The sequence below is a fragment of the Neofelis nebulosa genome, chromosome 1 (genome assembly GCF_028018385.1).
Source record: "Neofelis nebulosa isolate mNeoNeb1 chromosome 1, mNeoNeb1.pri, whole genome shotgun sequence".
Classification (NCBI taxonomy): Eukaryota; Metazoa; Chordata; class Mammalia; order Carnivora; family Felidae; genus Neofelis; species Neofelis nebulosa.
Window position 1 is genome coordinate 134,515,276 of NC_080782.1, and position 26,992 is coordinate 134,542,267.

General features: G+C 41.1%; 1 protein-coding gene across 1 annotated transcript in view; it reads left to right on the forward strand.

The window, feature by feature from the left end:
- FBN2 (fibrillin 2) overlaps positions 1-26,992 on the forward strand; it is a 257,001-nt gene that overhangs the window by 181,063 nt on the left and 48,946 nt on the right. Inside the window, exons 26-39 of the mRNA XM_058737181.1 lie at positions 1,736-1,864; positions 2,640-2,765; positions 5,530-5,655; positions 6,129-6,251; positions 6,414-6,539; positions 6,859-6,984; positions 8,542-8,664; positions 11,351-11,473; positions 13,168-13,293; positions 18,542-18,664; positions 19,231-19,353; positions 24,696-24,857; positions 25,595-25,663; positions 26,111-26,236. Coding sequence (XP_058593164.1) covers positions 1,736-1,864; positions 2,640-2,765; positions 5,530-5,655; positions 6,129-6,251; positions 6,414-6,539; positions 6,859-6,984; positions 8,542-8,664; positions 11,351-11,473; positions 13,168-13,293; positions 18,542-18,664; positions 19,231-19,353; positions 24,696-24,857; positions 25,595-25,663; positions 26,111-26,236 — 1,731 coding nt within the window. The remainder of the gene's footprint in view (positions 1-1,735; positions 1,865-2,639; positions 2,766-5,529; positions 5,656-6,128; positions 6,252-6,413; positions 6,540-6,858; positions 6,985-8,541; positions 8,665-11,350; positions 11,474-13,167; positions 13,294-18,541; positions 18,665-19,230; positions 19,354-24,695; positions 24,858-25,594; positions 25,664-26,110; positions 26,237-26,992) is intronic.

Below are 26,992 nucleotides of genomic sequence, written 5' to 3' on the forward strand. Positions count from 1 at the left end.
ACGTCAGAATTTCTATACAAGCTTCAAGGATGAGAATTTCTATGCAAGCTTCAAAGCCACCTCCCCCAAGATACCAAATTTTAGCAGAGAACATAGATACAGTGCTCTGTATAATTCTCGTGAGACAGGCCCTGTTCTCAGCACTCGGCAAACAGTGACTCACTTAATCCTCCCAGGTGGGTTGTGCTCTACTCCCCATTTTACAGCGATGGAGATTGAGGCACAGAGAAGTGAAATGATTTTCCCAAGCCTCTTCATCTGGTAGGTGATAAAACAAGCACTGCTACCTAGGTATCTGGTTCTGGAGTCCACACTCTACACCACTGTCCAGCTCTTGTCACATCACAGCTGCCGAAACATGTCCCTCCTCTGCTGACAAGTTTATTCCATGTCCTTCATGTGGTTCTAGCTATCAGTTTCTAGATCCCGATAGATTGTAAGAGAATTAAGATGCACATCGTTAACTGTCTAATTGAATCACTGGATTTTGTGAAGAATTTTGTTTAAGGACCATCTGGGTGGCTCAGTTAGTTAAGCTTCTGACTCCTTGATTTCGGCTCAGGTCATGATGTCACAGTTCCTGAGTTGGAGCCCCACATAGGGCTCTGCGCTGAACCTCCCTCTCTTTCTGCCCCTCCCCTGCTTTCGTTCTGTCCCTCTCTCTCTCTCTCTCAAAATAAAACTTAAAAAAAAGAATTTTGTTTACAAGGAAGTACTTATACATTTTTTTCAGCGTTGCCTGCAATTAGGGAAATAGAGAAAGCCCCAGTGCCGAGAGAAAGCATCTGACTTTCTGAGACTGAGACACCCCCGAGAGAGCATATACAAATTATCACTGGTAAATCTTGTGATAGAAAAGCTTCAGAATTAAAATTCCTCCAAGTAGATGCCAGCAAAAGCATTTTTTCCTAAAAACATACTTGTGACCAAAAAATTTTTAAGTACGTCATGTTTTCTCAATTATATTTTATAGACATGACTTCTCTATTAAAAAATGTCAGTGATAGGCATGAGATATTTCTCAGAAAATCTTTTTGATCACGTAAACACCGCTGTTGAAGATTCTTACTGTAGTACATAAAGAGCAACAAACACAAATATATTTTATTTTTATTTTGAAAAGTGTATCAGTTGCCTCTTCACATCTGAATGTAACCAAAAAACATATGCTGGGGCATAGTTCACGGCCCTGCCATGTGTGTGCGCTCTCTGGCTCAAGGTTCGTTGGCCACGTCTGCCTCAGAGGCCGGCTGGGTGCTCTGTGGTCGCCAGCCACCCCTGCTCACAGGCAGCAGCCCCAACATACTCCCACCGCGGTGGGCGAGGGCTAGTGTCTCAGAACCGTCACACTGTCACTTGGCACCCGGGACTTCAGTCCAGGTGCCCACTGCTTCCTCACGTGCCGCCTGCCTTCTCTGGCTCATACTGCTCGTACTGTTAACCGCATCCAAGCCACAAAGAGAAATCCCCAATTCCAGAGTTCTCACAGGCAAAGAGGCACCACCTGCCTGTTGGCTGTGACAGTTTTGACAGTTGGGGAAAGGAATGTGCCTAAGACCCTGTTGGCTGCCAACGGACCTCCTGCAAACATACCCGCGTACTGCGGCCCCTGACTTCTCCAGCCTCTCTGATGTGCCACACCTTCCCTGGGAAGGCTGCACCTGTCTCCCTGTTCTTGAATACCTGCTCATCTCCTGCAATTATTTTTTAATTTCTTTTAACCCCTGTGCATTAGACATTGATGAGTGCAGGATTTCTCCCGACCTCTGTGGAAGTGGAATCTGTGTCAACACGCCTGGCAGCTTTGAGTGTGAGTGTTTCGAAGGCTACGAAAGTGGGTTCATGATGATGAAGAACTGCATGGGTAAGTGTGCCTAAGTTCTTCGCCCTGCAGCCTTGAAACCAGATAGCTCGACCTTGGCTGGGCTCAGAGCTGCTAACAGCGCACTTGGCAAGGGGCTGTGGTGAGAGAGAGAACAGATTTAAATGTCAGACAGGAAATCTGCTCCTAGATAACTCTTGGGGAGCCCCAACCTCTTGGCGCCTTAGCGGCAGTGAGACTGGGTTCTGTTTATTCATAGAATCTAAAACCAACACAGACTAACTGCTCACAAGGGATTCATTTAACACACATGACGCTGTGTGGTGACCCCAGGTTTATATTCAGCCACGCAAATCCCATGTTATTTTCTTTGTTTGTGTGTTATTACAAACTCCCTTGGTACCGCCTACCTTTTGGTCCGCTGTTTAATATTGCGTGACTCACGGGACTCCCCCACACGGGACGCAGAAGGTGATCAGCCTAGGATTTTTCTTTTAGTTTTATTACTGATAATGGATGGCGACGTACGGTATCTGGAGTTTAGGGTGATATGAAACAAATTGTTTATCTTTTATGAGCATGCTTGCTTCATACAAGTAAGTTCGTTGATAACTCGCTCTTTAAGAATAAAACTTAACCATTTACTTACTGGTAGTAGAAAAAGTGAGGGGAGCATTACCGCATCTCCTCTTAAAGCCGTGTCTTATTACATTTGAGTCACACTTAACTCGAATAATAATTCTTTTTCTCCCATGCTGTGTGCGCGACTGTTTTTCCCTCAGAGTTCTTTAATGGATCTCACGTTTTTACCTTTCAGACATTGACGAATGTGAACGTAACCCTCTCCTTTGTAGGGGTGGCACCTGTGTGAACACGGAGGGCAGCTTTCAGTGTGACTGCCCACTGGGACACGAGCTGTCACCGTCACGTGAGGACTGTGTGGGTGAGTCTGTCTCCACAAGCACATAAGCCAACCCAGCTCACTTGGTACTAAGATAGTAAAGATCAGGGGTCAAGTCTAATGCGTTGTCTGCGGCACGTGAAATCTTAGCTGGTTAAAAGTTGAAACTTCAGAGCCCCTCCATTGTATCCTTAGAGAGCGCCTCAGTGACACAGTCAAAGAGGCCAGCGTTGTCCTGGTTACCCCCGTTTTCATTATAAGTGCACTTGAAAGTATCTTGCGCGAGGGACCCTGTGGAAGGCCACGTAATTGCCTCCTCCAGGGAGGACAAAATAGCAAAGTGGTTGTCAGAAGGGCCTCTCCCTGGTTGTTCACCTGTGCATCCACCTGTCGTCCAGTCAGCAGAGTCCGCCCCCCATGTCTGTCGTCATGGCGTCTGCTCCTGTGTGTGTGTGAACACAAGAGCTCTCTCCTCCCCGTCTTCTCTTAGAAAGCTGAGGGGCAGGGGTGATGTGAGAATGCCAGTGGCTGGTCTTGGAGCTTTCCAGCCTACTGCTTTTTTTGAGTATACAGAGGCCTCTGGGCTTACCGGGCTATAGATACTGGCTTTAAAACCTTCATGTAGCCAGGAAGCATTTTCTTCACCAAAAATCTTTCTTGCAAGTATAAGCAAATAAAATGGCTTAAAACAGACCAGACTGCACAGCCCCATTTCAAAACGTAATTTGAGCACATCTTTCCTGTACACATTTATTCATTTATAAATCATATATGTATCGCTTTGCTAATATGTTAGGTGAATCTTAAATCATACACTAAACAGACATTTTTATTTACGTTTACAGGTGAATGTAAAAAGTTAAAAAAATTTTTTTAATGTTTATTTATTTTTGAGAGAGACATAGAATGTGAGTGGGTTAGGGGCAGAGAGAGAGGGAGACACAGAATCCAAAGCAGGCTCCAGGCCCTTAGCTGTCGGCACAGAGCCCGACGCGGGGCTAGAACTCACAGTGTGAGATCATGACCCGAGCTGAAGTCGGACACTTAACCGACTAAGCCACCCAGGCGCCCCAAGAATTTAAAAAGTTTTAAATATTTTTATTTCATTTTAATGGTGGTACTAAAATTTTTTAAAACATGATTATGGAATATTTGTTCATCATTGTGATGCAGTGAATCAGAGATCTGTTTCTATGTTCAGTTTATTTTATTAGTTTTTGTGGATCCTATAGCTGGAAAAAGTACCCCTCAAGGGAATATTGTATAATATAAGATGCATATTTTTGCACACTTAATAAAACATGCATTTAATGATCATAGATTTAAATCCATATGTCACATAGTCTTCTTGGTGATTTTGAGAATTTGGAATGAAGGTCTTGTTTTACCTCACTGTATTGTCATTATTTTTACCTTATATTGTGTGTCACAAGCAGTTTGTATGAGGAAATCTTCCATTCTATCATTTTTCTTGCTGTTCTCTTACAACTGCATTAATAGTAGTACTTTATTCCACAGACGTTTGCAGAAGTTTTTATAGGCACCTGTGTTTCCTATAAGGGTTAGTTTATTTTAAAGTAGGTGATACAGATCCACCTCTGAAGGCACACTAAACACACAAACTAGTGAGGGCCCTGGTATCAGCCCCTGTGACTTGTGGGATCAGCCATCTTCCCTCGGGATACTTGACGTCATTGAGGCTCCTCTTGGCCATCTAATAAAGAGCAGGTGAGCATGCCAGTGTAAATTCGTATATTAAATATTAGTAACTTTTATGTCTGGCATGTGCTAAATGTACATGGTCCAACATTCACTATCCACATGTGGCCACTTAAATTTAATTAAAATTTGGTAACATGAAAAATTCAATTTCTGGTGCACCCGGCTGGCTCAATCAGTTTTGATCTTGGGGTCGTGAGTTCAAGCCCCACAGGGGGCAAAGAGCTTACTTTTAAAAAATTAAATTAAAATTAAATTGAAAAAATGAATTTCATTCATTCTGTTCGTGTTTGAAATGCTCTATAGCAGATACATATTGGGATAGCAGAGATACAGAGTTTTACTTACAGTACAGTTTTAGATAGAAATAATAGAATTGTAGATTCCAGCATCTTCTTTGAACACCCCAGAAAATCATCTTACTTCCCCCTGAAGAACACAAACCCCATGGGGTGCCTGGGTGGTTCAGTGGGTTGGGCATTTGACTTCGGCTCAGGTCATGATCTCACAGTTCGTGAGTTCGAACCCTGAATCAGGCTCTGTGCTGACAGCTCAGAGCCTGGAGCCTGCTTCAGATCCTCTGCCTCCTCCTCTCTCTGCCCTTCCCCCACTCATTCTCCCTCTCTCTCTCTCTCTCTGTCTCTCTCTCTCTACCTCTCTCTCTCTTTTTCTCTCTCTCTCTCAAAAATAAATAAACATTGGGACACCTGGGTGGCTCACCCAGTTGAGCATCTGACTTTGGCTCAGATCACAATTTCACAGCTGATGGGTTCGAGCCCAGCATAGGACTCTGGGCTGACAGCTCAGAGCCTGGAGCCTGCTTCAGATTCTGTGTCCTTCTCTTGCTCTGCTCCTCCCCTGCTCACACAGACTCTCTCTCTCTCTCTCTCTCTCTCTCTCTCTCAAGAATAAACATTAAGAAAAATTAAAAAAATAAATAAACATTAAAAAAATTTTAAATAAAAATTACAACAACAAAAAAAGAACACACACCCCTTTAGAGACCGATGCTTCCATGCAACATTTCTTGATACTTTTAAGTGATGTGGTTATTGCAAAAACATTAATTCTGTGTATCTTTTTACAGATATAAATGAATGCTCCCTGAGTGACAATCTCTGTAGAAATGGAAAGTGTGTGAACATGATTGGAACCTATCAGTGTTCCTGTAACCCCGGGTACCAGGCCACACCAGACCGACAGGGCTGTACAGGTGCGGGTCAGCCAAGTGGGTCTGGAACTTGTAATTTCCAAATCAGCCTAGGACAGCTTCTGGCACTGAATATATTGTAACGAAGCCAGTGGAAGTTCTATGTCCTAAACGTGAATCTAAGCATGGGGACCGGTCAGTAAGATGCCATTGTCTTTATGGCTTTGCAGAGGAATCCCTGGTTTTATCACAGAAAACACCGTAAATTCCATAGCTACAATATTTCTGAGTTCTTTAATCTTAGGCTACTGGGGCTAAAGGCCAAATGGAATGATGTCCGAAAGGAAGTAGAAAGAGCTAAGAAAGACCAATGGTAAAACAATAAACCCAACACAGTAATGGGGAGAAAACTCCAAAGCCATTTAAGCATTATCTGTTTAAAGAAAAGAAGAAAAATTCCCTTTTTTTTCTTTCTTTTTTTTTGTTTAAGGAAGTAGACTTGACAGAGTAATGTGGTTGCAATGTTGTTTTCACAGATATTGACGAATGTATGATCATGAATGGAGGCTGTGACACCCGGTGCACTAATTCAGAAGGCAGCTATGAGTGCAGCTGCAGCGAGGGGTATGCCCTGATGCCAGATGGGAGGTCCTGCGCAGGTACAGAAAGGAAAATATGCAGGCTTTGTACAGCTCATTGATTTTATCTTAACAAATCTCACTCCAGGCACTTTGACTGGATCTGGATGGGGAAAAAAATATATATGCGAGCTTAATAAAAGTCTTTCTTGTTTTTATTTAATCCCAATTTTCTGTCATCAGATATTGACGAATGTGAAAATAATCCTGATATCTGTGATGGGGGGCAGTGTACCAACATTCCTGGAGAGTATCGCTGTCTCTGCTATGATGGCTTCATGGCTTCAATGGACATGAAAACATGCATTGGTGGGTACCATAAAAATGGGATAAATCCCATGCACACATTTGCACGCACACACGTGCACATTTGTGCACACACAAACACGTCAGGGAACAGTTTTTTCGGTTATTTTAAAATTCAAGCCACCATATTTACAAGACGCGAAAGCTGAAATGGAAGAACTATTTGGAAATAATTTTAGAAAATAATACTGCGTCTTGCACATAGATTACATTTTAGCTTTTATCTCTTTATTTCAATATTACGCTCTTCAGTATAAAAGAGAGCTTTTGAATTCCTCGGATGAAAAAATACTAACCGAAGTACTGAAAATACGTTTTCTAGATGTGAATGAGTGTGAGTTGAACTCAAACATCTGCATGTTTGGGGAGTGTGAGAACACCAAGGGATCCTTCATTTGCCACTGTCAGCTGGGTTATTCCGTGAAGAAGGGGACCACAGGATGCACAGGTAGGTCTCAAACTTACACCCTCTTGTGCTCTGGCTCCTCCTGTTTCAGAGGCCAACTTGACCTTCATTTGTCCCTTTGCCTCATTTGGACCATGACGGCACCAGGTCATGACTGGGTCATGAGCACCTGCCCCAGGGCATGTGTGATGATGGGTTTGTGTCCTCTCTGGTCACACACGAAGTGGGGGTGTGGGCCTGCATTCTAGTCCCGAGCATTGCCCACATGGCTGTTTGCTCTTGCAGCATCATTCAGTTTCGTAGGAGGAGTGTGGCCCAGACACTTGTCAGGACATAGCACCACGGACCATCCCAGTCGCTTGTTTTTGCAATTCTTCTAACTGGACAAAAATTCATGTGGATTTCTGGTTACACCCTTTTCCTTCCTTCCTTCTGCACCATCCTTTCCTCTCTTTTTACCTCTTCTCTTTCTGTTTGCTTTTGCCCTCTCTTCCCTTAGCCCCAGTTGACTTTCCCTCTTCTCTTTTCACTTTCTGTCTTTGCTCACCTCATGCACTTTATCTCTTGCTTCCTTTCTCTGTGAAATATGTTTTGGCCTTCTGCATAAAATGGGCGAGGAAGTCCCAAGTCAGTGCTTTGGACTAGGCCTTCCTCATTGTTCAGTTTAAGACCGTCGTCAGGCATTTTGCTCAAGGCATGTGGTGGGTGGCTTGGACTGCAGCCTGGCTCTTAAGCTGACACCTCCAGGAACAGGTGAGCGAGGAAGACGGGGTGCTCTGGGTGTTCAGTGCTCTGAAGGTCGATGCAAAGTCAATAGTTCTATGTGTGTATGTGTATTTACATGTGTGATTTCAGCGTCTACAACATGTAATCATTGAGCTGGATAGAAAAGATTATTCTTTCTATTCTAGAAAGCTCTGGAGAACCAAAGCTACAGAGTTTATACACACAAATGTGTACACATGCATAATATGTATACATTTATTTATACGTATACATGTGTATGTGTGTGTATATACATACTCTTTATTTTCCGGATGGAATCTCCAGTGAATATTTTCACATATTTGCAAATAAATAGATGAATACACACTAAAATGATAATTTTCAAAAACTCTATACTATACTGTATTGATTCTAAAAATGACGGGAATGCACTATTATTTTAAAAGTCAGGCTTCTTTTAATCTTTATGAAACACATGTAACAAATATGAATAGGAAACAGTAGGAGAGTCTCACTTTGGAAATACGATTTCTCCTGACATCTGTAACCTTGCCTCCTGCATGGACTTTTGTCTGGGCCCAGGCAGCGACGTGGGGAGGGCCTGACACACATATCTGCCTGGGGGCAGTATCCCTGTCTTACCAGAAAGTGGCTCTAGGAAAAGATCTCTTTGACTTGGACCATGAACTTCTGAATCTTGTTGGAGGCTACAAAAATTAAAAGTAAAAATGATGTTAATGTTTATTTTTTTTTCTGTACTGTTTTAGCTATTTCCATATTAACTTTAAAATGTTAACTGTGCAGAATTATCCTTGGAAGTAGAATTAATTAGCCTTGTATTTACTCTTCATCATATTAACTGTGGCTTCTCAGATGTGGACGAGTGTGAAATTGGTGCCCACAATTGTGACATGCATGCCTCCTGTCTCAACGTCCCGGGAAGCTTCAGGTGTAGCTGCAGAGAAGGCTGGGTTGGAAATGGCATCAAATGTATTGGTGAGTTTGCAAACGTGAACATGCTTTGCTAAGGCACGGAATTCTTAGAGGCTCTTCTTTGCATGGTTGTTAGCCCACATACTGGTATAGGGGCATACTCTTCCCTTTCCTGTGTTCTCTTGAAAATTCAAAGACTATCTTCAGTTGTAAGGTAATTCCTGCCTAAGAGTTTCTTTTATCCTTGGAATAAATTATCAAGCCACAGCAGTCTGCCTTGGCACTCTGCTTTTTAATGTGTTGTTGTTCGGTAAAAGTTCTGTGACGTGTAGCCAGAAATCCAAACAGATGGATGATGAAAAACGACTAATATGTTTTTCCAGTCTCAGAGAGCAATCAGTGAGACTTAGAACCCAGGGAAATACATGAAGGAAAGGAAAAGGTTTTATCAGATAACCTAAGTCTCTCTCTGCTGAATACCACCTTCTTAACAGAAAAGAGAATTCTACTTCCAGAGAAAGCAAAAAGGTTTGCTGGATTCTCAGAGATCTGATTCAAAGAATCAGAGGAGATTGGAGAAGCATTTGCTGTTCTCTAGGTTTTATCAGGGCTGAACTGGAGTCTAATAAGCCTTTTGTAGCTGTGAGGCAGGGGGCTGGATGTCACCCTTGGTGTCGCACAAAGGACAGCTTCACATGCCCGGAGTTTGACATGCCTTCACAACAAGGCATTTTTCCAACTGGTCAGAATTACCCAGGTCGACTTAAGATAGAAAATAAAACAAGCTGAACTGACCTCCCCAGGATTACTCCTTAAAACCTTAGAATTCCACAGTAAGCCTTAGATCTGTTAACAGTAACATCCACTAATTTGAATTTACTGTCTTAGACATTCAGTTGTTTTATACTTGCCAAATGTTTATGAACTGACTATGGAGGTAAATGATCACACCTTCCAAATAACTGTGGTAAGTAACATTCTGTGATGGCATCATTCACTTCACTTGCTACCCACTCCTAGTCCAGCCATCACTCTTTCATTATTTGGACAGTCTTTCAGCCATATCCCCATGCCTGTTTTCTAGCCCCGTTGGCTACTGGCTTTCTCTCTTGTAGCCTCCATATTTTGTGCTTGTCCATCCATCACTCTAGCCAACTATCGCAAAATGCAGATTTAACTGCTACTTCTACTCCAGAATATCATCCAAATTCATTATCTTCTTTCCATCTCCATCTCAGTAATCCCCCTACCCGTCCTTTCTCTGTCTCTGTCTGTCTGTCTGTCTGTCTGTCTCTCTCCTGGATGCCAAAAGAAACTGTTCTTATGTCTGCTCATTCATTCACTTGCTGGGCCCGTAATCCATTCTCCACATAGTAGCCAGAAAGACCTTATAAACCATGGATATGATCTCCTTAAAGTTGTCATTTTTTTTAAAGTTTTTATTTATTTATTTTGAGAGAGAGAGAAAGAGAGAGAGAGAGAGAAAGCAGGGGAAGGGCAGAGAGAAAGAGGGAGGTAGAGAATCCCAGGCAGGCTCCACGCTGTCAGCACAGAGCCTGACACAGGGCTTAAACTCATGAACTGAGAGATCATGACCTGAGTCCAAACCAAGAGTCAGACACTCAATTGACTGAGCCACCCGCCTCTCCAGTTGTCATTTAATCATTGAATTTAGGACAAACTCTGGCTTCCTTCCCGTGGTTTACAGGACCCTACAGCATCTTCCCCATACCTCTCGAGCTTCATCTTCCATCAGCCTAACTCCTGCCTTGTGCTTTGTCACTCTGGCTTCCTTTCTCTAATTTTTTTTTTTTTAATCACATTAAGTTCTTTTCCTCCTCAGCATCTTTATAAGTGCTGTTCCCTTTGTAAGGAATACTTTTCCCTACTTCTGTGCAGCAGGCTGACTCTGACTCATCATTCAGGCCTGAAGTTAACCAAAAACTCTTCAGTGGGACCTTCTTTGTTCCTACAATCCAAATTAGATGCCCCTTTTATTTTCTCCTTGCACTTTGTAACATTTCTTCGTGTCACCTAGAACATATTTAATGTAATTTAATTTCCTGTGTCTATTGTTTCTTAATGTTTATGTATTTTGAGAGAGAAGGAGAGAATGTGCACACACGTGAGTGGGGGAGGGGCGGAGAGAGAGGGAGAGAGAGAGAATCCCAAGTAAGTAGGCTCTGCACTGTCAGCACAGAGCTCAGTGCAGGGTTCAGTCTCACAAACTGTGAGATGGTGACCTAGCCGAAATGGAGAGGCGGATGATTAACTGTAGCATTTGTCATTTCTACTAGACTAGGCTCCGTGAGATCAAGAATCTGACCTTCGTTTCCTCATCTGTAAAAGGAACTTGAAAACTCTATGCTAATTTTCCCACTCGAAATTCAGTAATTGAATTTAGAAATTGACCTGTTTTAGCGATAAAGAAGCCAGCGATCATGTCTGTCCCCAGCGGAGTCAGAGAGAGATCTAGCACTGGTTTTCTTTTTAACCATTAAAATTCTAGCTTATTGGGTATCTCACAAATGCTTTTATTAGTCATTTTAGCCTCTGTTTGTAGAACAAACATTTTGGATTATGGGTCTGAGCTCTTAGAGAATTAGAACTGTGACCTTACAGGTAAGCGAAAACAAATCACATGTGTCCAGTTTACATTTAAATTGAGACGAGTGAAAATCGTTCCGCGCGTTTAGACGTTTCAGTTGCATTTCTGAACTCTCTTGCTCTGTTCCCTCGGCACACGCAGATCTGGACGAATGTTCAAACGGAACCCACCAGTGTAGCATCAATGCTCAGTGTGTTAACACCCCAGGCTCCTACCGATGTGCCTGCTCTGAAGGGTTCACTGGAGATGGCTTTACCTGTTCAGGTGGGTAAGAATCGTGAGGTGGGTCCTGGCAGAATTTTCATGGAACATTCCATAAGCTTGCCGTATTTGAAGAAAAGTGTAGTTAAAGGGGGCCGAAATTCCCCATCTGTTTTTACATCTGACATACAGGTGAATGTGTATCTTTGTCTTACACTTCACACCAAGACCAGAACAGTTTTTCAATAATTCCATTTATTATTATCATATACTATTAATGACTATTAATTTATTGTAGTCATCAATTTACACAGTAGTCAGAAATCCAAGCTGTTTCTGAATCCGACCCCTTGGAATCAGATTTCACCTGTGCTGCTTACTGTTTTTGTCACCGTAAGTAAATCATGGAACCTGTGTGGCCTTAATTTCCCCATTTTCAAACAGCCGCAGTAACCATAATAGGTCCATTATTTTTTGTTTTTTGTTTTTTGCTTTTTGTTTTTCGCTAAATGAATGACATATGGGAAAACTGTTCAGCATCTTAAGATACAGCATATGTCCAGCCAGTGACGGCTCTTTCACGTGCTTGTCAGAATCTCCGATCACCACAGGGTATTGAAAGGAAGAAATGAAGTTAACACAAGTCAAGGATTTAGAAAAACACCTCGTAAGAGCTCAGTAAACATTACCTGCTGTTTAGCTGCTGTTAATTATGGATCCCTTGAGAATATAGCACCCACTTAAACTCCTGTGAATGACTGCTTTGTCTTGGTGGACATAAAGTAGGAGACAGGTTTGCGGACATCAGTGTTCCTCAGCTGAATGTCAGTGCACACTTTAAGCCCCACGTTAAAAGACTTCTAGCTTTTTTCTTGTTTCTAATTATCGACATTAAGAACACAGACTTATCATTTTCCGTTGCTTTAGGAAAACACGCTTATGTAATCTTTAAGGCTTTAATCCTTTAAACCTTGGCTTATTGTATCTTTCTGAACATTTCTCTGCACCGGGGGATGATGGGAAGGGCCTGGCCTTGGTGTCAGGGTCAGGGACAGATTGGCTCCCCGGGGCTCCCACCCTGCGGCTGGCCTCTCCTAGCCTCAGGTTATTCCTCTTCTGACCTGCACAGAATTGGCGTACTGAAGGAAAGCATGTGAGGCAGGCAGCCAGCAGCTACCTGCCAGATATAAGGCCCTCGGTCAACATTGCTTTCTGCCCTGCCCCCCTTTTTCCATTTTATAGAATTAAGTAAATTGGCTTTCGGGTCAATGAATAATATCCATTTGCATAATTAAGACAGAAGTATTGAATATAATCGTGGTGACAAGAAAGACACTGTCCTCGTGCTACTTGAACAGCCCTTCTGTGCTTGAGACATACTTGATCTAGTGGAAAAACCAAGTTCATTTACTTGAAAACATAATGTTAGAATAGGTACCACTTCAGGGTTCATTTCAATGTTCTTGGTCATCTGTCAGTGATGTCGGTGTCATACTGATGCATCACGTTGGCATTAGAGGGAACTGAGACAGATCTGGGCGACACCTGCCTCCTTCCTGTTAAAGATGTGGTGATTGAATGTTAGAGTGTAGGTTCAGCAGCTCTGTTATCAGGTCTTACCCTTGTTTAGGTGAATGTGATTAAGTGTTCTCTCCTGTTAACGAGCACCTGCTGAAGCCAGCAAAACGGACTTAGCCGGGAAGAACCATGTCAAGACCTCGGGAACCTAATAGAGATGTAATTTGCTTCTCCCACAGATGTCGATGAGTGCGCAGAAAACATAAATCTCTGTGAAAACGGACAGTGCCTTAACGTCCCGGGTGCATATCGCTGCGAGTGTGAGATGGGCTTCACTCCAGCCTCCGACAGCAGGTCCTGCCAAGGTGGGTCACTGCGATTCCAACTCATTTCCAAGTTGGATCAACTACAGCACATGAAACCGCAGAAAGGGCTGGAGCGGGCCCCACCTGGAAGCAGAATACACAGCACATGCTGCACATATAAAAGTCATTCGTTTAAGCATGGATTATTTTGCCGAATGAATAATGATGAAGGCGGCTTTCATCTCTTATGAAGTTTTCCTGGCCGAGAGCCAACACTTGGAAGTTTGGCTAGTTCCTTTTTTTTTCTTTTTAACCATTTCTTTTTTTTTTTTATTACTAAATGAATGACATGTGGAAAAACTATTCAGCTTTTTAAAAATATGATCTATCTACCCCAGTCACTGCTATTTAATGTGTTTGTCAAAACCGCAGTAGCTCCTTTTGGGCATTTACCTTCATGTTTCGGTCTGCTGTCTGTATGTCTGGGACTGGAAGGTCTCCTCAGGGATGCCTCAAGGCCTGCACCTTTTGCCTGAGAGCAACGTGTCCTTCCCCTCAGTGATGACATCATCCCCCTTTCCTAGAAATGAGACTTGGGACTAGTGTGATCACTCTCCAAGAAAAAGAATTTGGATTTTCTCTTAAATTAGAGGTTTAAATTAGTTCACTGTATGTATCGTTTTGGGCTGTCACTGTGTTCTTTTGGAGTACATGAAAATACACGTGAGGAAAGGAAGAAGATGAAAAACAATGAGTGAATCAGAAGGCTTAGGAAAATTAGCGATTGGTAGAAAACACTTAACAAAGTAACTCAGGCTAAGCGCCGGGCAAAGATTATAAAAGGAAACCAGATTACAGTTTTTCACTACACTAGTGTCTAATCAAATGACCAGAAATAGCAAATACCAACACACACACACACACACACACACACACACACACACCCCTCACCAGTAGCAACCAAACAAAACCCAATTATACCATCTAGAAATGGCTCAATTAGAGCCTGTCTCTGCCTCACTACCCAAAGTGGTGCTAAGGAAGGAAGGTGTGCCTAAAAGGTCACTGCATTTTCCATAAATGTCCACCAATTTTCAGAGACTCGGAACAAGAGAACGAAGACTACCCCCTGGGGAAGATCGTGCAAACTGAAAGCATTCATGCTTCCATGTTGACCTGTTAGATTGAGCAGAGTCTAATGCATTTCATACAAGGTCACTGTAGATTGAGTTCCCCCCCCCCCCCCCCGCCTCCAGTCCTGGTTTCTTGTAAGTACCAAAGCCAATTAGTAGAAAATGTGAGTCAGTGTGGTTCTGGGATTACATGATTTATTACTCACCTCCACTTGACAAGAGTTGGTGGGAAAAGGAACAAGTGAGCAGTAGCCAGATACTTTGCTAACAGAAAATTTCAAAAATTAATTCTTTGTGTGTAATAATTTCCACCTTCATATTTCTTGTCCTTTATCTGTGGCCTTCGCCCTTTCACACCTTCCCTGAGGTGAGGCTGGACACTGTGTATTTACTGCACTTCCCTCACGTGTTGGTTTTTCACAGTCTATCATTGCCAGGGAGGGAAATGCCAGCTGCCAGGCCAAGGAGAGTGGTTCACAAGGAGTTCATCTTCAGTGACACCCTGCTCCTCTTTGCTAAACGCCAGGTTTTGAGATCCCAAAAATGTTATTCCATGGTTCTGCCTGTTTCTCCTTGAAGTTGTCTTATCCCTGTCTCTAAGATCTGTCTCATCTGCACAGTTTCTCCTGAATTCAGTAATTTAATTTATTCAGGTCTTCTTATTTGATGATAAATATATGCCCCTCTGAAGTGACCCTCTGATCACTATTTTCTCCTCAGCATCTACTTCTCACCACAGAACAATTCCCAGTCTCAGAATTTCTGTAGAGTCCAAGCACTTGGTACAATTGGCCCTTTCTCAGTATTCTCCACCAAAATGGGAGAATATAAAACCTGGAGAAAGCTCCTCAGGAACAGCTTAGGATTCTGTCAGTGGAGTAAACATGGATGCACACCATTTGGTATCATGTGTGAAGACAGAGCAGAGGCCAGGTTCATTAGCAGAGGTCACATAGAGCCCAGGGCAGCTCTTCTCATTTTTGTCCCCACTCCTGTTCCGCCTTAGGAAAGTTTGGGCCAAAAGAATAGCAGCTCTAATGAAACTTGTGCCCCAGACTGTCTTCCAAATAATGCCCAGATAAAGATGGGGAGGGGATATCAAAATACTCCATCTAAAGTGTATTAGTGTATAAAACTCCTTGAAGAGCTGACCAAGCAGTGCATGCACAGTTTGAAAATATGTGATACGAACTATGCAGGCATCCTGTGGAAGAACAGTGAAAGAACACACAAAAGGTAAAGAACCAACCCAGAGTCGAAGAACACTATCCGGGGAAAGAAAGCACATTTCCCACAGGTGCCTTGTGCCACGGACAATCTTGATACGAACACAAATATGTGTGAACACGTTTGAAGAGATTATAAATTTTTTTTAATGTTTATTTATTTTTGAGAGAGACAGAGTGTGAGCGGGGCGGTGGCGGGTGGGCAGAGGGAAAGGGGGGGACAGAATCTGAAGCAGGCTCCAGGCTCTGAGCTGTCAGTACAGAGCCCAACATGGGGCTAGAACTCACAAACCATGAGATCATGACCTGAGCCAAAGTCAGATGCTCAACCAACTGAGCCACCCAGGCGCCCGACATTCGAAGAGATTATAAAAATAAGAGAAGACAAAAGGAAAGTGCCGAAGTATGGGAAACAAAAGAAGCGGGTACCACCACAGCAAAATTGGAGAACTATTGAATAGAGGTGTCAGAGAACAGAAAAGGTTGAGATGAAAGCATAATTACTACTAGCATAGAGAATGGGCAAAAATAGGCGAACAAAAACATAGGAACATGAAAGGAGGAAGACGTTAACGTGATTCGAGAAAAGACCAGGGCCATAAACAAGTGTAATTGGTGTCCAGGAGGTAGAGAGCTCAAAATAAATAGAGAACAGTACCAAACAGCCACACATTTTCTTGAGATGGAAGAAAGGACTTAGCCTTATTACTTTGGCTGACTTAAGTTTTAGAGAAGGATAAGGAACCTTCAGGCTCTAGACAGAAAAGGAAAGTCAGGAACAAAACAGAATCGTTCGATACTGAAAGACGTGAGAACAATGTCCACAGAGTTCTGAGGTCACGTGTGAATGGAGGATATTCCACGTCAGTAGTCAGTCAGTTATAAAGTCACGGGGCATATTGTCACGTAGGAAATTAATGTAGAGAGAAAACACCTGTGGGCCCTCCCTTCTTGGGGGGAAAAACCTTATCAGCAATGCAACACCATCAATTGAGAAATAAATGTAAGAGTTGCAGTGAAAACCTTACTCCCTTAAGAATCAATACTAATTGCTTCAGAGATTATGGTAAATGCCATAAACATTTAAAAAGTGAAAGTTACAGAAATAAGAAAAATGAGTTGGAAGCGAATGCAAATGCTCATTTTCTTACCATTCCTAGCACAGAATCCATTAATACTGTTTAGAAACTATATTTGAATTTTAACATAAAGGGAAAAGAGGATCAATTTTTAGTGTGTTTCAACAATTCTTAACATTGGAAAGTATTTGAGGAACTGTCGAGATACATACAAATTGATCTTATGCATAGAAACTCAGCTTCAGTCTGTGAATATGCATAGAGAAGTATTTGGAATAATATTGATCAATCATAATTCTGGGTGGATGGATTTCTGAGTGATTTTCTGCTTTTGCTGCTTTATTTTCTGTGTTGTTTCTGTCCTCCCGATTTGCTACTAGAACTTTTCAGTATTGTTGACATTTGAGTATGCTTTAATTTTAAAAAAAGGCAGTTTTCTAAAATACCTTATTTTTCACTTGTGTAAATGTAAGTATCACACAATTATTACATTAGTTAAGTGGAAGTTATTTCTAATAAAGGTCATTTAAAAGTCAAATGAATCTGAAGAGGGCTGACAATACAATTCCATTTTCACTTCTAGAGGAACACAGTTCAGTTATCAACTAGTTAAATGAGTCTTTTTTATTCATTTGTGTAAAGAGAGTAACTTTGTTTATAGCCTCAACACAAGAAAAGACACATTTATATGCCATTTGGTCTTTACAAATTTTTTAACATGTATTTTGAGATGGTAGGTACACACACCGGAGAGCATGAGTGCACAGGTTGGGGAGGGGCAGAGAAAGGGAGACAGGATTCAAAGCAGGCTCCATTCCTTGTGCACAGAGCCCAGTGTGGGGCTCCAACTCACGAACCGTGAGATCATGAACTGAGCCGACACCAAGAGTTGGCTGCTTAACCACCTGAACCACCCAGGTGCCCTTATCTGTCAGTTGATCTTTTAAACACAGTTTGAACAAAACTTGAAATCTAATATAGTTAAAACTTATCATTTTTTAACTATCAGGAATGACCCGCAGACCTTTTTTAACTTAAGGTCTGTCTCTCAACCTCATGTTAGCATGACTGGTCTAGTCTAGCCTAGAATGACATATCTGCTTTACATTCTCAGAATATGAGGTCATTTGTGTACAAAAATGTCTAACCTTTTCCTAGGAGTAGAAATACAGAATATTTCTACAGCTGTACACACACATACATGCCTTCATTTTCATATGAATGAGGAAGGGTGACTTCTTTTTTGACTTTGAGTTAAAGCTTCATGGAAGAGTTTCATAAATTTATGACTTCATTGGAGACATTTTAATGAAATTTGTGAGAATGTAGGACAATGGGTGATCTTAATACAGTCTATTAGAAAAAAAATATTTCCCTGGTTAACACTGAGTTTATGATAACAGATTAGATGACAGGATAATAAAAGTTTTTAAGAAGTTAAACTTGAATACTTTAAATGATATCTTTAAATTTAAAATATTATGTTATATACTTTGTATGTTGTGGATGTTTATAAAACATCTCTGTATTAAATTATTAAAATGTTGGAATTTGTTTTTATGTTTAATTTTTTACAATCCTTTGATATGTTTGTGTGTAGTTTATTTTTATGACTCAGGCCAACTCTTCTTTTTTAAGTATATTATAACCCAAGATAGTTAAAATGCTCAGTGAAATAAAATATTTCTTTTCGGTCTTGGTTCCATAGATAAACATTAGTCGTTGGCCAATTATGTGGTCTACCGAGTCAAAAAACAGAAAATTTTTTACTGCAAAACAACATCTGGGGAGATAGAAAAATTTATTAACATTATATACATTAAATCAAAATGTCTTTGTAAATGAGAGACTACTGTTTTTTTATCTTCAGATATTGATGAATGCTCCTTCCAAAATATTTGTGTGTTTGGAACATGTAATAATTTGCCTGGAATGTTTCATTGTATCTGTGATGATGGTTATGAATTGGACAGAACCGGAGGAAACTGTACAGGTACTGCAAGCTAAGGGCTTGATTGTGTTCGGATTAGTTGAGATGAATGTTTTGTGCTAAGTATACAAATTCCTGAAGTTTCTGCTTAGCTTTCTATATACCTTGTGTTATGCAGCTTCTGGAAAAAGAAATTTACATTATGACACATTTATTTTTAACTATGGAATTGATACATTTTTAATATAAGCAACTTAATATTAAATATCTGACATGAAACTAGGAAACTTTCTTTGTATAAATGTATGTATGTGCATGTGTATGTATATACATATACATATGTAATTTTAGTTAAGCAGATGGTAATGTGTTTTTTTCTTCTTCAGAATTCCAACATTTAATTATTATTCATTCAAGATATTAAGATATTAAATAATACTGTTATGAATATCTTGTGGTTGGTATTACATGTTGTAGGTATATACAAGGATTTGATCTGTATTTCACTGTGCTGAGGCTTTCCCAAAGATCTTTAATAATTTGCAATGATTCCACCAAATTCTTTGAAATAGAAGCATGCACAGAGAAAGTAAAGATGCTAATGTGGACATTTTAAATGCTTTTCCTAGATATTGATGAATGTGCAGATCCCATAAACTGCGTCAACGGCCTGTGTGTCAACACTCCTGGTCGCTACGAGTGTAACTGCCCCCCTGATTTCCAGCTGAACCCCACTGGTGTGGGTTGTGTTGGTAAGTGAAGGAGATACAAAACAAACAGAATTATACAGAGTTAAATACTCAGACTTTCTTGGTAGTGCACTGTGATGAGTACTTGCTACAATTAGTTTGAAAACAAAAGCGTCCATTAAGAAACTCCAGGTTACCAATAGATATGGTCACTTTTGTCGTGTTTATCTTCCAATAGTATTTTTAAAACAGGAATTTTTGAGCTAACTGCTCCAACCTCCTCCTGCTTTCACAGACTTGAGAACCAGGACCCCAGGAGGTGCAATAACTTCCTTGGGATCTCAGGGCTTGAGGGTCAGGTGTTGAGAGTTGCCTGGCTCACTGTCCAGTGCATTAGCCAGGACAAAGGGCAGAGTCATTGGAATCTCTGTTTCTCCTTCCCATGAGAAGGGCCATGAAAGGAAATAAATGAAGTGAAGAGAAGAGAGGAATTGGAGCTGGATGTCATGAGCCCACCACTGGAGTAAAGCAGGTTGAGGGGAAGGAAGGGAAGGCAGTCACGAAAGTTTCTGAGTCTCTCATCAACTTTCCTGATGTCTCTGATCAGAAGATAATTGTCCACCTTTTGCTGCCTGCTCTATTTCAGCATCTCAATGAACATTTACCTAGAGGAGTAAATGATCTGGGGAATTGCCTGAGAGAATACCAAAGAAAAAGGCTAAGTCCTTGCTTTAGTAGAAGTCTCCCTGCTGTTTTCAGTGTCAAATGATTATTCATAATCATTTAGTTATGATTTATGGATACCCCAAGTTCTGACATTTTAATTCAAAGTCATTCATTTAATAAATATTGAGTGCCTCTATTCCAGCTGCTAGAACTACAACATGAACAGAGTGAGCACGTTCTCTGCTCTCGTGTTAATGTCCTTGTGCCAGGGAGACAGATAAAACCAGAAGCACTTCCTGAAACTGGTGGCTGTTGGAGAAGAAGGGTTGTGTTATGTTGGGATGGGGCAGATCCATGAAGGAGGGAGCAAGCCAGTTGCAGCTTGGAGAGGAGAAACCTCCGAAGGACAGGAACAGCCGGTGGACAGGGCTGTGGGAGGGCAGTGCTGGCATTGGAGACATAGCAGCAAGGGTGTATATAGTAAAAGGAGGGTGAGTGGGGATGAGCATGGGCACAGTTTGAGGACAGGAGTCAGAGAAGGAGCAATAGCCCAGATCACAAAGTGGCTCTCATCCCTAGCTGCAGAGTAACATCCCATTTGGAACCTTAAAAATATGACGATGGTGCTTCATGCCCAGAAATTGAGTCACTGGGGACTCAGTATCGCTTAAAAGCTTTGTTGGAACAAAGGCTATGAACAGGCAACTGATAAAAGGAGGACTCCAGGGGTCCCTGGGTGGCTCAGTGGGTCAGGTGTCTGACTCTTGATTTCAGCTTAGATCATGATCTCACAGTTCATGGGTTCGAGCCCTGCTTTGGACTCCACACTGACAGCACAGAGCATGCCTGGGATTCTCTCTCTCCCTCTCTCCCTCCCTCCCTCCCTCCCTCCCTCCCTCCCTCCTCTCTTTGCCCCCCTCCTCTCTCTTTCTCTTTCTCTCTCTCTCTCTATCTCTGTCTCTCAAAAATAAATAAACTTAAAAAAAGAGGGCTTCAAAAGTGAACAAACATAAGCAAATGCCCAAAACCATTAGTAATAAGAAAAAAAATCAAGACAATTGTATAACTCTAACTTGGTAAGACTGGCAAAAGTTTGGAAACTTGGATAATATAAAGTGTTGGTAGGAACATGGACCTTAAGGAGCCTTCTGTTCTACTGTTAGAAGTGGAGACCAAGGTATCCTTGCAGAGAATATTTTTGAATAACAGCATCCAGATTAATCCTCCAGATATAATCAACTTAGATTTTAATTTTGTTTTTAGGGCAGTTTCTAACTCTTTGTATGCATTGATGCTTCATGGCCTTATTTTTTTTCTTAGAGGTCTTCCAAAGAACAGAGACTCATTCTGTCTCACAAGTACCATAATGGTCCATTGGACCCTCTTATAAGTCTAAGATACATTATGACATATTAGTGATCTTATTTTCCTTTTGTCTTAAAATGTTTTGCCATTTTATTATTTTAGGTTTTATTTCATCATTACTCATCAGTTAGGTGCAATGATGCTCAAAACAAAGATGAATTTACACTAAAGTGAAAACCATGCCATCACCTAGAAGGATTGACACAATAGTGAAATAAAATGTCGAACACTCCTCCAGTTTTCTTACTGTGTTGCCCAGGGGATGGCATTATCTTTTGAGAAGGTATAAAAGAAAGCTAGAGACACTCTATTTGGAATCTTCTTGAAGCATGTATTGAACACAGTTGAGAGTTGATAAGTGTTTCACTTTATGACAAAGAGAAGGAAATTGAATGTGGAAAATGTTTCCCAACTGTCAGGTGGATCAGTTATGAATACAACACAGATTACAGTCTAGATTCCAAAGGTGATGGTAAAATTGATCATAGAAGCAAAATGCTAGGCTGTGAGTCTTCAGAGGCTCATATCCTAGATGAGATTTTTTTCCAATTCAGGAATCAAAAAAGTGAGTAATAGATTTTTTTAGATAGAGGAAAGATACTATTCTCATGTCTTAGTCAATAGGGAAAACTTCAACATGCCACATTTTACAAGTACCTGAATCATCCAAGGTCCCTATATTCTTTTAGACACCAAGTTTAATTGATTTGATTCTTAAGGGGACTAACAATGAAGGCAGGTGTTTCAACAAAGGATATTAAAATATGGTATGTAGAAATAAAAATCATTGGATTGACTACTCTAGCTGGTGTTGATAAATCTGAAAATGAAAATGTTTTTATTTGTGGAGCAAAGAAATGAGCTGTCCTTTCCTCATCAAAAAAAAAGGAGCTGTCCCAGTTTTCAAAAGTGTCTTCAGGCATTGTGTTTTAAATGATGCAAGGAAAAGAAGAACAAGAAGTAATGATAAGCTAGAAGCTATTACAGATGTGTTTGAAATGTGGAATCAGTTTTTTACAAAATGGATTTGTTACAGGTTCATGCATAGCAGCCAGTGGGCAGTTAGTTGCATTCACAGGACCGTTTCAGGCATACGTCTTTCCAAAACCAAGAAAATATGGAATAAAAATTTGAGTTAGAGAGGATTAAATTCTTATTAGGATTTCTGGTCAAGTTGTTCCACTATGCCTTTTTTTCTGTACATTATTTTCAAAGTTACTTGTAAAAAGTTGAAAGATGCTTGGGGTACCTGGTGGCTCAGTCGGTTGGGTGTCCGACTTCAGCTCAGGTCATGATCTCACAGTCTGTGAGTTTGAGCCCCGCATTGGCTCTGTGCTGGCAGCTCGGAGCCTGGAGCCTGCTTCGGATTCTGTGTTTCCCTCTCTCTCTGCACCTCCCCTGCTCATGCTCTGTCTCTGTTTCAAAAATAAATAAAAACATTAAAAAAGTTTTTAAAAAATTGAAAGATACAGATGGTAAATGACAGTGACTCTGTTCCTGATACTGAAGGCTTAGAATATGGAAACACTGTGAACCAGCAATTTGTCCCCTGGTGCTAGACAGCAATGAAAGTAACTCAGAGGCCCATCCAGAGACCTGAGTAAAGATGTTTACTGCCACAGTACTTGTGGTAGCAGGGACCTAGAAACCATTTCTGAAGAGTAGATAGATTTTTTTAAAAATGACACTTGAACACCGTAGAGTTGACGGATTGAATGTAATAAAAATGGAATGAGATCTGTGACAAAATACCATTTGTGTAAATTTAAGATGTGCTCAAGGAAACAAAAGTACTCCCTTTGCAAGAACTCAAACAAAAAGATACCATTAAACACAGTCAGACGGCTGAGTAGGGGATGTGGAAGGGGAGTGGAAAAGAAGGATAAAAGAGAATGGGAGGGATGAATGAATGCAATCTCCGCACCTGATTCAGCAACAACAACAAAATGAGAAAAATAAAAATAAATGATAAGAGGCTGCCCAAGTGACTCTTGTGTGCAGCCAGGGATGAAATCTACATCGTAGACCATGGTAAGGACGTGAGATTATGCTGATTGAGAAGGGGAGCCATCGGAAGTCCTTCTGAAGGGTTACTCTGGGTATGGTGGGGAAAGTGGACCGTTGTTGGGTCAAGGACTGAAATCAAGAGATGACATAGGAGAGCTTTGCAGTGGTCCAGGAGCGGCGGTGGTGGCTTGGTTCAAGTTGTAGAGATGGAGGCAGTGGTGAGTAGTCAGACTCCAGACAGATTTTGAAGGTAGAAGTGACAGACTTTAGGGGCGCCTGGGTGGCTCAGTCAGTTGGGCATCTGACTTCAGCTCAGGTCGTGATCTCACAGTCTGTGAATTCGAGCCCCACATCGGACTCTGTGCTGACAGCTCAGAGCCTGGAGCCTACTTCGGATTCTGTGTCTCCCTCTCTCTCTCTGCCCCTCCCCTGCTCATGCTCTGTCTCTGTGTCTCAAAAATAAATAAAAAACATGAAAAAATTAGAAAGAAGTGACAGACTTTATTACTGGGTTGAATAAGAGATGAGTAAGAGTCAAAGACTGACTCCAAGGTTTAGGGCTTGAGCAACTGAAAAAAATGAGGGACCTGGTGTTTATTGGAGAAGATACGGAGAGGAATAGAGTAGATTTTGTCTGTGGTGGAAGGAATATCAAGAGTTTGATTTTAGATGTGTTAACTTTAACTATTAGCTATCTGAGGTTGAAAAATCAAGGTGGCAGCTGACAGAATGATGTAAGGTTCTAGGAGGGGGGGTGATGAAAGAACTGTAAATTTGAGAGTTACCAGCAAAAACACAGTATTTAAAGTGATGGAACTAATGATCTAGATGATAATTATGGATTAGAAAAAGAGGAAGACTGAGATTCTTTGATGTCTTAAGTATCCTCTCTAAAGTTGTTACTGAGTGTCTTTCCCCAAACTCTGAATGTTCTCTGTGCAAACTAAAATGAAACCAGATAATGGGGAGAAGAAGGAGATGGGGTTATCGACATTTCTTTGATCGGATATGTAGGTTTTGATTGACTTCTCCGGGATTTTATTTCCATTATTGATAAACTTATGATTCATATCAATTGATTATAGCAAAATTTTCTTGCATGCAGACTAGTGAAGATCGAGAAGGTCCCAGTTGAACAATTTCTCACTATTTTGTCAGCGATGTGTATGGATTTCTGAACCTAGGAAAGTCGGTCATAATTTCATTCCTACTATGCAATCTTGAAAAAGTTTAAAGCTAGAGATTGCTTTGTGCTAGAGATTAAAATGAATGTGTGGAATTTGAACTTTGTCATTTGCACGACCTCTCTCTGAAAAGGAATTCTTGCTAAGGCACAGACAGTTTTAAGCTCCTGTGTTGCTCCACAGACAACCGAGTAGGCAACTGCTACCTGAAGTTTGGTCCTCGAGGAGATGGGAGTCTGTCCTGCAACACCGAGATTGGGGTGGGTGTCAGTCGCTCCTCGTGCTGCTGCTCCCTGGGAAAGGCCTGGGGCAATCCCTGTGAGACGTGCCCCCCTGTCAACAGCAGTGAGTATGGAGCTGGGGAAGAGGAAGGGAACAAACTGGCGGCTGAAGACTCGTTGCCATTTGATTCTTGTGCTAGGGGTGGGGGTCTGTGGCAAGGGATCCGAGTTTGACTTTGGACTGATTTCAGTGATTATGCTGAAAGCAGCCAAGAATGTTTTATATAAAAGGAATTACAGTTCTTTTTTTGTTTTCCATGATATGATAAAAAAAACTTTTTTAACCACAATCCAGTGTGAATGGTGATGTTATCAGTCCTCTATGGTAATCACAAAGAAAGCCCATTTCTGAGACTATCTCAGAGTTGGTGGTAGTTTGGGTTCCTAGACATGGTGTATTCCTGAGGTCAGTCAAATGATGTCTGACATTGAAATGTCAGATAGGGCCACAGATGAAACTTTCGAATTGTTGAGTCTTTCTGGGTTTTATTTTGTTTTGTTTTTGTTTTTGTTTTTACTAGCAAAAAAAGTTGCGATATAAATGGTCTGTGCTGAAGGGTTTTTTTCTTTAATCAAAAACAAATGGTTTTAGTTATTCTGTGTATGTAATTTTTGAAGCAGTGACCGTAATTCAAGTAAAATGTAATATACTTTTAAAATATATTTGCAAGGGCACTAAGGAAAATACAGCTTACCCCTCTTTGGGTGTGTATTTTGAGCCCAGCAACTGAAAGATGCCTCTTCATTGTCTCAGCCACTTGAACCATCGATTTCACCTCTCTTCTCTTCTGTGTTTTATAGCTGAATATTACACCCTGTGTCCCGGAGGAGAGGGCTTCAGACCTAACCCCATCACGATCATCTTAGAAGGTGAGTGCACCTCTCATTGTCACCCAGATTTAAACAAGGTAAAGAGTTTAGAGAAAAGCTGGTAGAAAGGTCAGTGTGGAGCAATCTGAATGAGAATATTTTACAAAATTACAGATGTGCAGTCAGTTACCAGGATGCCGAATTAGCGCTTGTCACTCAGAAAGATAGGAGCCATGGCAGTGATCTGCCTGCTCTGCAGAGAAGCTGTCTGTCCAGTCATCCCCAGCTTGCTTTGCTCACTCTTCTTAGATTTTAGTACATTTGCACAACAAAGCCAAAAAAAAAAAAACCACTCCTGGTCACAAGAAGCCTATCCTCTAAGTATGAATTCACACAGACACATGGAAGTCTGCGGGTCTTACAGTATCACACATTTGAGAGTTCTAAAAGTGACTCTTGTTCTCGATGGTGGTATTTGTTGTGAGTGAGCTGTCTCTCCTTCCACAGATATTGATGAGTGCCAGGAGTTACCAGGTCTCTGCCAAGGTGGAAACTGCATCAACACTTTTGGGAGCTTCCAGTGTGAGTGCCCGCAGGGTTACTACCTCAGTGAGGAAACCCGCATCTGTGAAGGTGAGCTGCAAGGACACTTAAACGTTAATAGCGCTCTTTAGAATAAAATTACCAGTCAGGCTTGGAGACAAGGCCCCATCCTCAGATTCTGTCAAAGGATCTGTTAGCCTGGTCCATAGCTTTTGTCTTTTCACATCATTGCTACTCAGTTGGATGATGATAGATAAATTAATTTACAGCTCATTTGCTATAATTTACTATTATTTTTCTCTGAGTGCATGAGTTGAGTATAAATGGCAAAAGCTGGATCAGTATGAAAGCATTCCGTATCAAGTAAGTTATTAGTTCAAATGATGGTAAGAGTTATATTTTATACACAGAAAATAGGTAAACTTGAAGGCAACTATTAAGTTATTATTTTGCATTAATTTTTAAATGTTAAAAGGCATAGGAAGAAGACATTCAAAGATTATGCTGATGCCTTTCTTGCTTCGATCTCATCCCTTCTCACATGGCACAGTAATCTTCCTCTCAGGGGCCTGGCTTCTCCTCATGGGACTAGGAGCTTCTTGGTCAGAGGCCCACATCTAGGTCCTCTTGGTAGCTATGAGCTCTAAGGATAGAATCTCCATGTTTATTTGCGGAATGAATGAATGAGCGCTTCTAAAAATGAACATTAAACATGTAATATAATTATTTCCATTGTAACCTTTCTTTTTTTCATGGTGATTACATTTACTGAAAGGGTTGGAAAAAAATAAAAATTTCTTAATGTCAGAAATTAGGGGAGTTTCTCTTTTGAATGCCTTTTACATT